At 40.4% G+C, this 15,134-nt stretch overlaps 1 protein-coding gene across 1 annotated transcript in view; it reads left to right on the plus strand.

Moving 5' to 3' along the window:
- The first annotated feature begins 20 nt into the window (after positions 1-20).
- Positions 21-15,134, plus strand: part of LOC121961924 (ADAMTS-like protein 1) — a 105,803-nt gene continuing 90,689 nt past the window's right edge. Inside the window, exon 1 of the mRNA XM_042512036.1 lies at positions 21-77. Within this exon, the coding sequence (XP_042367970.1) occupies positions 21-77 (57 nt within the window). The remainder of the gene's footprint in view (positions 78-15,134) is intronic.

The following is a 15,134-nucleotide window of genomic DNA, read 5'->3' on the forward strand; positions in this document are numbered from 1 at the left end:
CAGACTTAACAGCGTCAGAGATGACAGGGGGCTGTTTGTGGACGACTGGACTGGTTCTTCTCGCCGTTTGTGTGAAGGTAAGCTTTACATTCATACGTTTGATTCAGTCATTTAACATGTGCACGAGGAAGACGCGTCACAGATGCGTTTGTGAGGTTGACGCACCACGAAACCGCCGTTATTTTGGCCGTTTAGAAAAAAAGTTTAAGGAAAAAAGAAAAAAAAATTCTTTTATTTAAGTTATTGCGAAAGAAAGGAGACATCTAGTGCTTTCAATATGACCTGTCTCTAAAAGAAAACTCACTATTTTAACTTAATGGTGCTTTGGGTTTAAGTGACATTTTTATTGTATCCATACTGTATTCAGTTCATTACACGATTGCTCTGATCCTACAGATATATACAGATATTTGTTATTATTTTATTTTGGGATGTGATGAAGTGTTCAGTGGCTTCCTCTTCCTCCAGTGATGCTGAAGCAGGTCCAATGCTGCTGCACAGTGGATGAAATGAGGAACAGTGTGGTATTGTCTGGAAATGCAAATATATCTTGTCATAAGGCATCACCAACAAGCAATAGTTAACAGGAAATTTAGAGAATGAGGGACAGTTTGAATACACTTAAATGTTGTGAACTTTTTCTCATCTGTGGTGTATTTAAATGTGTATAACTGATAAAGCTTTTTTAAAATTGAGTCCTTTATTTTACCTTACACTGTAAAAGGAAAACAAAGCTTTAAAAATGCTTGGGCTGCCTGAAAATGTGTAGTTGAGTGAATTTGAGAGGACAAGTTAAATCATGGCAGAAATGACCTCAACTTCTTTTCAGATCCAGTCAACTTAACATTTTAGGGCAGTAACTTTTTAAAGTAAAAACAATTTTTTTGTTATTAGAGTGTACTATATCAGGCCTGAAATTCATCCTCTGAAAGGTCAAAGCTTATCATCCCAAATGGAACAAACTTCTAAAATCTCTGCACTAAGGGCTCTTGGAATACTTTTATGTGTTATTTCCCGAAAGACTAATTCATGCAGGCAGTGTTGTGTAAAAGCTGACACATGCTGCATTTTAACGGCAAGGCTAGAGCTGAACACAAAGCAGTTGTTTTGCCTGCAGACAGATTTTAGGTCTCAAACAGAGGGGCGGGATGCCACTGTCAGCATGTGTAAATGACCACGACAGGTGCTAATAGCACCTCAAGGTGATTTGGGCTTTAGACACCCTGGCTGCCATATAGCCCCGCTGAGCATGTAGACACTGTAATCAGTGAATGTGGGTGACAGAGAAGCGCTTGAGGCTTTGCAACTCTTTTCCAGGCCACTGTCCAGTGCTGACCTGATTGTGTTACAGTTTAAATAGGCCTGTTGGGAAGAAAATCATGAATTGGCACATTCATGGGTTTGAGCATCAGTGTGAAGCTGCTGATGTCAGACCTTTGATTATATTTTCATGATTACTTTTCTGTTCAGCATCTAGAGCGTTTGAAGTAATGCGCCCTCACACTGACTTCTGTGCAACAACAAGTGGCGGTAGTTTGATTATTATGTGTACATGTCACATATCAAGACTGAATAATGTCTCTTTTTTGCTCAAGTGGACATGACAAGCTTTGCCATCTGTGCAAGCATGAGTCAGCACCGGACATTTATCCGTTCACACACACCAGAGTGACCCATTGCTTTGTTTCAGACAGGGATCAGCAAGTGCTGCCTCCTGGGGTCTGCTATGCGGTGGCCTTTTCTTTTCATCCTCTTCTCTTAGGTCAAAGTCTCCGCATTACTATTTAACCGAAGAATGAGACTCTATATTTGTGTGTACGGCTGCTGGAAGTTGTGTGACTTGTGTGTGTGGGCCAAATGGCCTGTGGCTCCAACCCTAAATGGAATAGACCTTCCTTTGTGGGTGACATAATGACATACCTCGAGTGATTCTTGGAGGGTCTTGTTGCTTTCGCTCTATTCCCTTGATTTGTGCAGCAAAGTGGAACCTTCCAGAAACACTTTTTTTAAAAAAAAAACTTTTCTGCTGGATGGGGATTTGAAGGTGGTTGTGTGAGCAGGAGGCTGTGCCCTCAAAAGACACTCAAGCATCTCTATGAGCACCAATGTTAGTTCCCGTAAACCATGATTTGGCACCAGCCAGGGCGACGGAGCAAAGCAAATCCTTTTTGTATGCTTTCATTTCTGTTCGTTTTGGCACCTCTCTGTGCCTCTCATTGTTTTTGCATTTTTGTAAAAGTTAAATACTTGTAAAATGTTAAACCTTAATTAAAAGTAGGACTTTACAGATCCTGTTTTTCTCCCCTCTTATCGTTTCCAATGCCCAATCTCGGTATCAGCCATAAACTTGCTTTGTTTGTCAGTGCTCCAATAGTAATTACTTATTATTGTTTATTTATTATTTTTCTTCTATGTGGAGGCCCTATTTGAGTCACTTAAGTTGGAAAATGACCAAAATCAACCAAATTAAACCAAGTATCATAATGTCTTTTTCCAGTATGTGAAATTCATTAATCTCTCTGTGACGTATCAAGATATTTGTAAGTTAACGTGAACAAGCAACGTAGTCTGTATTATTTTCAAAATCCCTGTTGTTAGGAGGTTGCTGGTAGTAAGATAACCTTAGTGAAACTTTTCTAAACCACATCCTAACAAAAAGTGCAGAAAGTGTCCCATGGATTTTTGCATATGCTCGCTAGCTTGGCAACTTAAACTAATTTAGTAAAAGTAAAGAACTTACTTAGTAAAAGCCCACCACTGTGTCACATTAAAGTGGATTTATTGAGGGGCACAAGCAGGACGTAGAGAAATATCAGTGATAGCTTTACGTTTTTCCAAAAGAATTGGACGCTGTATTTAATGTTTATCCATGACTTGGCCCATCAGTTAAAAAAGTGCAAAAAAATGTTTACGTTCACAAATGTTTGTAAATGCTTGCTTTGGTAGCTTACATAAGCTAATGTAAGCTAATTAATCAGTAAAGGCCTATCTCTATGTCACATTTAAGTACATTGTTGAGAAGCACAAGCAGGGAGTAGAGAATACCAGCGGTCGCTGTACACTTCTTAGCTAAACAGAAGAATTGTAAACTGTATTTAATGTGTATCAGTGAAGTTTGGCCAGTCATCTTTATTAGGTCAGTATCTACAGTAAATCCCTAGTTAAAGGGACACTGAAGGACAGAGATAAATCTTAACTAAAAACAAACTAGATGTCTGCTTAGTTTATTTTTTTCCAACTCAAATGTAGGCGAATATATTGGGTTAAACCTCTAAAAATCGTTGCTGCAAATAAATCACAGCAAACAAACAGACTGTGACAGTGATATCTCTATTGAAGTGGGTGAAATTGCTCTCCTTTTGGGAGTCATTGCTAAACGACACGGTTTATTGTCTTCGACGTGATGGATTTGAGTCAGCTGCCAGACTTGCATGGCTGCCATACTCAGCTGAAATTCAAAAGGAAATTAGCTGCAAAAGCAACAGATTTTGATGTTTATTCAAGGAAATGGTCCCTCTCAGAGTCTTAATGCAGCGAGTAGAGTGTATTGAAGTCCTCAGGATGGGGAGGCTTTGGGGTCTAACGGCAGGATTAAGTGGGGTCACGGCGCACAAATGGTCCCAAGTGATCGTCCGTCAACAACAACATCTCTTGTTCTCCGAAACACGCTCCCTGGCTTGATTGCTTGATCGTAAAGACCACAAACTATCCAATTAGCTTTCATGAGTGCCTTTGTTGTGGACGCAAGTGGAATGGGAAGTGAATTAATTTTGAGAGGGATTGGTCCCACTTGAGGAGAAAAGGAAAGGGCTTCAGAGAACATCTGGCCAGTGATGGATAGATGGAGCAAGTTTTTGGAGTGCGTTAACAAACGCGAATGTTTTCAGTTATGCTGCAAAAGCCTTCATACTCATCTCATTGTTCCCATCTGGGCTTAATCTCTGGAGTGAGACCCAGGGCTGCTTAGTGTGGAAGTGTATGTGTGCAATGTTACTCTGAATCCAGGGCCAAAATTCACTGGTACTCATGTTTGCATAAATTGCCAAGGTACCCGCTGCGAAATGTTTCACTTTTCATTTAATGTTCTTAGTGTTCCTGGCACAGTAGCAATGTTTCCTGTGTGTCCTACTCAGGTGTGCTGGGATGCTGCTTTTCCAATAGTGGAAATCCAGAGAGCAGGCATTCATCCCTACAGAGCTGGGCCAAAAGGAAGTAGCTTCTCTTCATTCTCAGTGGGCCAATGAATGAAAAGTCCTGCCGAACAGAACAAGACATGGCAGCTTCTATTGGATGTTGAGTCCCAAAGAAAATGCAGTTTCAACATCATTTATTCTAAGCCAATAGCTTGGCTAGGGTCTACCACTCATCTCCAATTTGTACTTTTTCTTTTTACTGTATTGAAAATCCTGAAAGTCCTTCAGTTCAAAGAACCCATTGTAGAAACAGAAAATCCCCAATCAGAGACTCCACCAATGGGGCAAGACCTGAGAAGAATGTATAAAATTAAACCTGGCTAGCTATTCTAGATGATGAGCTAGTCTCTGGTATTGTATTTTACAAAACACTGTTTTTCCCCTTTTTGAAAATTCCAGTTGTGACAGACACTTGCTCCGAGTGCAACTACAGACGAAACCTGACAGAGTACTATTGTCTTTCACTTCTGAACCTAATTCTTAATAATATGTATAGTTTTATATCATGGGGAATTTGATTATTTGCTTTTCTCGCAAATATTAAAAGATTGATAACCTTCTCATGTTTCTATGCTATATGTGAAGCTAGTGCTAGGGGAGTGTAAGATTAGCATAAATAATTGAAACCATGGATGTATTAATACAGCATGCAGCTGGGCCCCCGTCATTCCTATGAGAGCTGCTCAGTATTGCATGAAGCAAAAAAACACTCTATTTCTGTGTTATGAAAGTTCGCAGATTTTCGGCATTATGGGGCCATAGAGCATGCGCTGTCGAGACTAAAGCGGCTTACTTCCAGTTTAGCATCCCACTAGCTTAAATGGCGATCAAAAAATTTAATCTTGCTTCTTTTAGTCTTTATTAATGTTATCTAACTGAATGGATTAAATCTTGATCGTGATGTGAGTCATTTTGCGGCGGTTTTGACACTCACAGAAATGTATCCACTTATTTACATATGTCTCTTACCCAAAGTAAGTCGGTAGGAGAAAGTCTTTCTGAGCCACATGGCATCATGTGACAGATGCAGATGGTGTATTCCACTTTTGGCCACTATTAAAAATTTGTTTCAAAGCCCGGCATTCTTCCTGGGGGCTTGGATTGAAACCAGGAAACAGCTAGCTTGGCTCTGTCTGGTTGTTTTTTTTTTTACTAGGTATAGGCATTTTAAGTAACTTCTTTATTTGAGTACTTGCATTAAATTATTATAGAGTCCTTGCAAATGTAATTGCAAAATAGAAATGTAAATTGGCCAACATTGGAAATACATTTATTGAATAACCAGGCATCAAGTATCCAATTAAACCATAAATTAAAAGTTAATCAGCAAACTTTCAATTGCTGCCATTACATAGGTTGGGTTCAGCACTGGTTAGCACGAGCTAACACAGCAGCAGCAGCAGTTAACATTCAACACCGGGCCATTTAATGGTCCCAACAAACTCACACTGACACGGAAACAGCTTATTTCTGTTGTTACTTTATATGTTGAAACAATGCTGATATCCAAATGAGTTCTTGAGTATTTTGAGCACTCATGGCCATCCATTATTTTTTACAATTACCTGCTTGTGACTTGTGAAAGACATATTGAAAAGGGATTTTTCCCCCTTTTTCCAGTCTCAATGATAAGCAAACTGGTCCTAGCTTCATATTTAGCATACAGACATGTGCAAACAAGGCCATGAAAGCATTTAAACTGAAAATTAAAAGATGTGGAACATCAGAATATGTTTTTTTTGCCATTACCCTTCAAAATCATGTGGAACTTGATAGTGTTGTTTGCCTTTCAATCACTTGATGCCAAGTTCTAATAACATGCTGTGACTGACTGCCCAAAGCGGCCTGTGCCAGTAAATGGCATAACTTGGAGTCATGTTGCAGTGTTATGCCAGAGTGTATGCAAGAGGGCATGTTGTTCAGACTTCAATATCAAAAAGCATAATACGTTTTTGTGGTTTCGTGTGGCTCTCAGGAAATGAGATATGTCTTATTGTACCACACACACACTGCAAAACTCTCTGATTTTCTATCAGGCTGCCGTCACGCATTGATAAAGAGCTGCCAGCAGATGGCAACATTACAGCAGAGGGACTTTTTGTGTCCAGTTCAGCAGTGATGGCCTCTGAAGGTCCCACGCCCATCACAGATAGTCAACTCTATTGTGATTTTGCAGGTGGCTGCCCCCCATCCCCTCTCTGTTTCCTCTGGAGCCCCTTATGAATGTATTTGTTCCTTCTCCATAAGGTTTATTTGTCATTGCCGGGCTTGAAAGCCGAGCCTCTGGCATCCTGTTCCTCTGATGAAACATCTTGGGCTCCATCTGCAGCGAGCCCACGTCCCTTCCGTCAGCGTGATTGAGCGTTGTTGTTTTATCCTGTTGTGTGTTCCTGGACGCCAGCTCAAACTTCATTTGCAGCAGCCGGGGCCCTCCACGCATCATCTGGCTTGCACATTTTTCACACACAAACGATCTCAAAAGCAGCAGAACCTTGCAGTAGAGCTGCTCTGCCTTGGCTACAGCACATGCGTCTAGCTCTGTCTGTTCTGTTCTGCCCTAGCCTTGACCTCAGATCTGTCCCAGGGTGGGATTGCAGTGGGAGTGCCGGGGAGTGGTGCTAACGAGAGGGGAGAGGGAGCACTCAGGCCCCTCTTGTGACGCCTAATTAGAAGGGAGGGCAGGTATAAGGTGTGTGTTCGTGTGTGTGTTGAAACAGTGCTGGGGAGGATGGTCAGGAGAGGGGAAGAAGCCAGACTGGACTTTGCAGAAAGAAGGAAGGGAAGAAGAAAGAAGGAAGGAAGAGAGGAGGATATTGGAGGCAAAAAGGTCAAGAATGGCAGAGAAAGAGAGGAACCAGACAAGAGAAAGCATCAAAGGAATGTGCAAGACAATGGTTAAACCTCATCCCTTTAGTAAGTCAAGTTAGAGAAGTGAGTGAAAAAAGTGTATTTTTCTTAGGGAAACTAGGTCATAAGTATTCAAGGAATTGATATGTTAATATGACAAATAATTTGACATATAAAACAAAGCAAAAACTATCATATCATAGTAAAGTGGCAGTCTCCGTGGCTTAAAAATTAGGCCTGTACCTGCTCATTAATTTAAGTTTATGGTCGTTATTCTGGAGCTTAGCTTTTTAGCATGCGCAAAATTGATTTGATCCAACAGAAAAACAACGGTCAATGCCATCGTTGAATGTCATTTTATTTGCAGATAGAATGACAAAAGTCAAGAGGGTTAATATTGGCCTTGCTCCACCCAGTTATCCAAATATATATATATATATATATATATATATATATATATATATATATATATATATATATATATATATATATGTAATATATATATATATATATATATATATATATATATATATATATATATATATATATATGTAAGGAGTAAACCAATAGGTTCCATCACGCTAGCAGCGTCCAGTATTTTTATGCAGTAAATGCATTTAGCAGGAAATTAAATTAAACACAGTAAAAATTTGTTTGTGCCATGTTAGAAGTTACAGTGGAGTGGAATATTAATGAAGTGATATTGATGTAGATTTAGGAGTTTGCAAGTGGAGAGGGGGTCAGACTCAGAGACAAGGATGTTTGTAGAAATGAGGAAAAAAAGGAGCAATATTGATGAAGTGAGAGTGGAAGCGTTGCATGATGTGTGCATAGAGAGCAAAAGGCCAAGCAGGAGTTGTGTAGAACAAAGCCACCAGCATACATTTGGAGAGTAAAACATAAATATTCAACTGTAGCCTCTTGGAGAAAATGGAGATGCTGTAATTCCAGATCCACTCACTGGCTGACAGGCATGAAAAACAAACACAAGACCAGTTATCTCTCTCACTGACCTCACTCGTTCTGGGAAAGGGTAAAAAGGAGGTTGCATATGGTGTGTGAGAACAGTTATAAGTAATAATGGACAGCTAAATCCAATGGAAACATGATTGACTGAGAGTCTGCTGTGCTGGTTGTCTGACAGGGTCTCTATGGCAAATATTTGCAAGGCTAATGACGCTTTCTGGTGTTCTCACATCTGCTTCCCCCTGTGGCCACATGTGCTTTGAGTAAACGCTGAGCCGCCACGACTAAACACTGGAGACCCCGTTACAAATGATGTGCTATTAGGATTACTATGCATACGCCCACAGAAGCAGATTGATGAGCATGTAATCATGCATGCTTGCAAAGTAGGTGTGTGTCTGCGTGGTGTGTGGATCTCAGTGTAAATGTGCGTGCTTCAGTGTCCGTGTAGACCATTTTTCATACTACTTATGGCTGACATGACATGAGCAAAAGCCATTCATGTGCACACATAGTTCCTTCATTCCTTTTCACTACCATTTTATTTATGTATTTATTTTTTTAAGCCTCTGTGCTGGTGACAGCCATGGCTTGGGGCATTATATTCGCGAGTTGTCCGTCCCATTCTCACAAACGTGATATCTCAAGAAGGCCTTGAGAGAATTTCCTCAAATTTGGCACAGATGTCCACATGGACTCAAGAATTAAATGATTAGAATTTGGTGTTCAAAGGTCAAGGTAACAGTGACCTTGTCCGGCTCATGCGTCCATGTGTGGACATAAGAGAAGAGAAAGATGTAGCGTTAAGAATAAAGTAAATGCTCTACATATATTGAGCGTGGTCAGTGAAGTCTTTTAGTAAGACATCAGTTTCACCAGTGTTGTTACAAGTTTTGCCTGGTGGAAACATTTGTGGCATCACTAATTAGCTTATCTTATCTTAGCATAACTAGAAACAAGGATACAGCTAGTCTACTTCAAGTGAATTCTTATCTCAAAATTACACTTGAGTAAATATGCTTTACAACAAAGTTGTGTGTGAGTGTATAGTCTTGTGACTGCTTTGTGTGTGGTGTGACCATGGGATCATTCTCAGGCTGCTCACAGGGATTACCTTTAGGCCACGGTGTCCTCTATGAAATGCTCTACTATGCATGCACGCATGCACTCACACACACACACACACACACACACACACGTGGTGAGCAGTGAAACAGCACAGATGTAGCGGCCGCAGCTCAGACTTTGTGGCCCCTGTGAAGAAGCCTGGGTCTCCCCTTTTTGAGGAAGCCCCTGTCTGGGGAATCTGTGTGGTCTGGAAGCATGTTTGTTTAAAGTATTAAGTGTATCTTAAGTGTGTTTATATGTTATTTGTAGGAATGAGGTGGAAAATGGGAAGTCATGGAAAATATAGGCTGCTTTACAGTGATCTCAGGAGATCTGTTATGCAGGCTGAAAATTTTCAGAAATGGTTGTGACCAAGATTTGTTATAAATTTGCCTTGTTAGGTTTAAAGTTTGTATTTGATTAAAGCTTTTTCAACCAAGAAAATAACATTCCTGGTTTAAGAGGTCGTATCTTGACTCGAGAGGCAGGTCTGAACTAAGAGTGAACTTGACTGTGAACTTTAAATGACCTTTATTCAAATTTTTTATGCTCTCAGAAAGCCTGTACAGTCTTGTTGTTTGTATGTTGTGCAGTGATTGATGTTTGACCTCTGAAAATAATTACCCCTATGAGAAAAATGCACCCACGGGTCACTGTTGTTTTACGGTCTCTGGCTCGCTGATGGCATTTGTCTCATTGTGGCGTCGCATTTGAAGTTACCACTGTGGAATTCTGTCCCAGCATACCACTGTGCGGTGACATCATCCACGCTTGTGTCTTGCTCTGATCTCGCTGGGCAGACATGTACCACACGCAGAAATGCAGTCTCGAATACGCCCAGCTTGTTTGAATCTGTCGTGAATATGTGCAGTCCGAGTCCTCTCAGCACTCCCCCCTCCCCGTCCCCTCCTCTCCTCCTGTCTCCGTGATGACAGGTATGCAGCTTGAAAAGTATTTGGCAACCATGACCTGGAAAAGTGCACATTTGACATTGAGCATGTCACTCACCCTCATTTTCCCTGCTCCTCCTCCACATCAGCAGGACATACAGTAATGCTCTTTTTAAATAAGGCCTCTTGTGTTATCGGTACAGTTTCTTCTCTCATCTCAGCGTGATTTGCTTCATAGCTGGAATAGTTGGGATTGTGGTGACCAGGTGGCCTGTGAAGCCACCGAGATGATATGACAGATACTGGATACTCAGCTCCATATGAAAGATCCTAAACTGCATGTTCAGATCATTTAAGCTCAATGTTGAGAGACAGATGAACTGAGAGATGGACAGAGAAACAGAGAGTGAATATCTGAGAGTAAGGTGCAGGGCAGGTGAAGCCTAGCATAAGTTTTGTTCCATGTTGACTGTTCTTATTATAGTTATTGACAAGGTCTCTCAACACACTCGGCATCTAGATCTCAGAGTTCTCAAGAAATGACATCTATCAAAATATGATGCACTGAAGGGCCTGATGAATGGTTACAGGAATGTGTATGTATATATTTGAAGCAGCAGTCCCTCGTGATCAGGATAGAAAATGATTTTTCACCTTTAAACCTTTTAGCTCTCAATAACTGTTAGAGGCCTGAAGAGGTAAATCTATCCAGTATTTTTCAAGAAAATGTCACATTCTGAAAATGAGTAGCAGGACACTACTTTTCTTCTCTCTTGTGCATTTATAATCTTGTGACCTGTCAGACTTTTCTTGTTAGGGTCTCCCACATGTATTTGTTTGTGGTGGCCTGCCACAAGGTCAGCATTTGCCGCCACATAATAGATTTTCCATTTTAGAAGTTACACCATTCATTAGCGTGGTGAATACTATTCAGTGATTCAGAGCACCACACCTTCAGAGCGCAGAGAGTACTCTGGGTACAGACAGAGCAGCAGGCACAGGCGAAAATGAAATGCAACCATTAGTCAATTAATATAGAAGTAAAACGCTCTGTTTTCTTAAACAACATAATTTCATTTTAGTGTTGTTTACTGTTTTTCTAACCTACTTTAGATGAAACCATCTGCATTCCCATAAAACCATGCAAGTTGCTGTCCAGCGCTGGCTCAAAAAGTTTGCTTTCACTCACCTGTGCAGTGGCTGCTCTTCTTATCGATCAATCTGAACTTATCTGATCGGATTGATCAGACCAGAGACTGTGACACTCTGTGACTCAAACTCAACAAACTGCTGTTGAGGGAAAAAAAAGTTCTGTCTGTGATGCAGTCTCCGACCCTGCAAAAAGGTACAATTCAGAGAGGGGACACAGAATGATCACAAATGGACACACACAAAGACTTTGCTGTTTGATTAGTAGATTATTTGTTTAATCTATAAACTATCCAAAGCTGATTGCTATCATTGGCCAAGATCAGTACTGTTCAGTATTTAGTACCACTCACCATGTTTTTACTCTCAAACAGTAATTTTGCCACTACTGTTTTCACCGTTAGCTTCTCTACTCAAACTTGTGTTGGTTTCTCAGCTGAGACTGTTCTTATTTTGGTCAAAATAAAAACTTCCACCCAGAGTGGAAGATCAGTGGATTCTTACTTCTGACCCAAAGAAATAACATCTCATTTGATAAACCTGCTGACATTTTAAGTTCCTGCAGGGAAACATCTGTCTGTTCATCTGTCACACTCAATATTTCATACAATATTCACTCCAGGTGCACGCTACATCATTTTACCATCTCACTACCAAATGGATTTTGATGAAACCTCAGGAAATCATGTTGTTAGATTGCACAACAAGGTGACATAATGCCTGAGGTGAATTGCAATATTCATCAAGAATATTTAGTTTAATGTTGACTTGTTTTTTAAATGCAGGCGGAAGATGGAATGAGGGAGAGGCTTGCTGGATTTGACTGACGCAGAGAGAAAACAGGGATGTTTTCACTGACAAACAATGGCATGCTGTGTGTGTGTGTATTAGTGCAAGGAGTGAGCAAGAGCCATTTGTATGTTTTAAGTTGGTGAAAGATGCGTGTGTGTGTGTCAGTGCGAAACAAGTACGTTCGCTGACGTTGATTGGCAGGAGGGCGCAGCAGGAATGTGCCTGGCTGCAGCTCTCTGCGGGACAGGTACAAACCGCTCCATCATCGCATGAGAGAGTAATCGTTACGGGCAAATCATTACATGATCAGAGGGAACCGAGTCTTTGCCAAATATGCATAGCCTTCGAGGACCTTTTTTTGTGGTGGTAGGGAGGTCAGAAACAGTAAGGGAATGATAGAGAGAGACACAGAGAGAAGAAAATGTATGATACTAACAGGATGAAGATTTTAAGACAGGATTAGTTTGACAGGAGGTAGAAGGGTGACGAAGATTAGTTTGGTCTCTGCGATCAGTGGACAGACTGTTCCGGTGCATAGTAGCTTGGCACAGAAGCTGAAGGTGTGGGAAGGAATTTGTGTTTCCTAAGATAGTAAAAGCATGACCTGACCTACTCCCCCTCTGACTGGCTACTACTCCTTGCTGTTGTTGGTTGGGTTGATTGAATTAAGGCAAAAGGAGTGAAACCAGATTTGTGCTCAACAGAAATTACAAACTTTAGGCAAAAGTCAGTGTTGCTCAGCACTTTCCTTTTATGTTGTGCACCTGGGGAATTTTGTCGTAGACAATGTCAGATTCTGTGGAAAAAGGCTACTTTCGGGCGGTATGATGCAGACCAGGCCGCAGCAGTCTGCAATGTCTACCAGCAACTACCGTAATATAAAAAGCTAGGAAGTCTTTATAGGGCAGTCTGGAGGGGAGGTGGATGGGTCCAAAAAACCCTGGACTTTCATCAGGGAGCCCGCTTTTTGCTTCTTGTGTGATTTTGAATCCAAATCATTATTATTATTATTATTTTTCTAAAACTAGTCATGTGCTTTTGTTACACATAAAAATGTAGTGTTTTGCCTACATTGTAAGAGTATTTTGGAAAAAAACTGTATGCATGTAAAAAGCAGAAACTGTGCATTTTCTGTGAAAACAGAGCTTTATATTGAAAAGACACAATGCACATAACAAACCTAAATTTATATGCCATTCCAGAACAACAACAACAGATGCAGGAGGTTTCCTAGCCCGTCATATTTAGACGTGAAGGTCCACCGACAAATCGGTGGTATTTTCCGGTGTTTTATGGGAATGTGTTGCGCTGGCATACCACGGGAAGAAAACAACAGTATGTATTTATTTGGTTACATTTCCTAGTCCATCGTAACAAGGGGAGTCTGCCACTAACAGACAGACTTATAAGAGTGTCAAGGACCTTACCATAAATCAGGCTTAAGATTGGTTAGGGTTAGGGTAAGGATAAGCCAATCAGAGACAGAAGGGCGGGTAATGGCTTCATTATACTATAATGCACATTTGCGTTTGGGAAAGTAGTTGGCCTCAACCAGAAGAGAAGAAATGCTCCTCTTAGTAAACCTAAAGATTTCTAATATACATGTTCATGGTCACCTAACATAAACTGTAAGCCTACATTAGGTGATCAGCGGGTTTGTTCTGAGTGCTGTAGTCAATTGCAGCAATTAGTTAAGTAATGAAATTACTTTTAAAATGAGCACTTTGCATGGTTATGGTTGATACTTTTTGATGAAGCCCAGACATGTGTACTGCCTTGTCAATAGTTAGATTACAGACATCATCACCATGACAGTGTCAGACATTTTTCTGAAAGCTTTTTCTGTCAATGGATTATCAAAGGAAAATGAATATAAGGATGCACTCTTAAATAACATTTATTACAGCAAACCTGCACAACAAATGTAAAGTTCAGTACAAATCCTTATCCAGTGATTAAACATTTACCCACAGAAAGTGATGAGTAATGTCCTGATCTTATCTGATGTGCACTCCTTACGCACACTTTGTTAAAGGAAAAAAGTCGTAATGGTGAGCTCAGTTTATGGTTCATTAATCTGTCCATCAGACTCACATTTTCCCCATTAACCTTGTTCATAGTCAAATGGAAGTCATTTTTGTACTTCATGTACTACTATTCAGTGGAATTAGATGCGATATAAGATTCGGAAAGTAATTCTGTAAATGTTTTGTATACTAATTGACATGTCTCATACAGAAATTACATTGAATGCAGATTGTTTTAGCATTTGAATCCTTTAGTGTTTTACTTAAACTGTCACAGGCTCTGCAGGCTGCAGCAAGAAGACAAATAATCCCATGCATCTAGAAAAGGTGACATAAAACCTTCATAAAACAAACTGCATAATGTAACTGGAATAATTCTGTAAAAAAAAAAAACCTGGCTTGTGTATGTTCTCACAGCACACAACATGTTAACGAGAAAGCCAACTTCGCGACAGTTGGTCGATCAATCACTTCAACATTTTGTCTGAGCGCATTATAGTTCCACCTAAATGTAACTGGCAAACAGCCTTTTTTTGCATAACAGCTCTGGAATTTATTGCACTTGCCCAAAGCTAACAAAATGCCAGTCTCTCACCTCATATTGAATGATGCTCACTTGCCCGGCGTTAATATTACAATATGCGGTTGTAATTGCAGCGGCTTAATCTAGGCTGACAACAAATATTTTTGCAGGGGAATATTTTAAAACCAGACTGAGCTTGCAGACCGCTAATTTAAACAACAGATGTGGAAATGGGCAATGCTAGCAAAACATTTAGGTTTACAGACCACGGTGATGCTGAAAGACAGCTGCAATATAGCAAGGTGGAGGTGTTCTTTATAGTATTTTAGCGACTTAAAAAGTAAAATTGTAATGAATCAAAGCATGTGCAGTTTGCATGTTGCACCAGCTGTTGAGTAACTGGATCTGCTGCTGTGTGCAGGTGTGTCAGGCAGACACACCGCCTTGAGGTGCAGCGGAGGATGTAGGTTCATGTTCAACAATGTGTGCCAAAACTGTCTCGCTTGTCTTGATTTTTTTTAAACTTTTATCTGTGCATCCATGCTTGTCTGTAATGCAACCTTAGGTGATTCTTGCTCCAACATGCCATTATCTTTTGGGTGAAAGTAAATATGCAAGTGTGGGCTCCCATGTCTGTCTT

The sequence above is a fragment of the Plectropomus leopardus genome, chromosome 23, assembly GCF_008729295.1.
Source record: "Plectropomus leopardus isolate mb chromosome 23, YSFRI_Pleo_2.0, whole genome shotgun sequence".
Classification (NCBI taxonomy): domain Eukaryota; kingdom Metazoa; phylum Chordata; class Actinopteri; order Perciformes; family Serranidae; genus Plectropomus; species Plectropomus leopardus.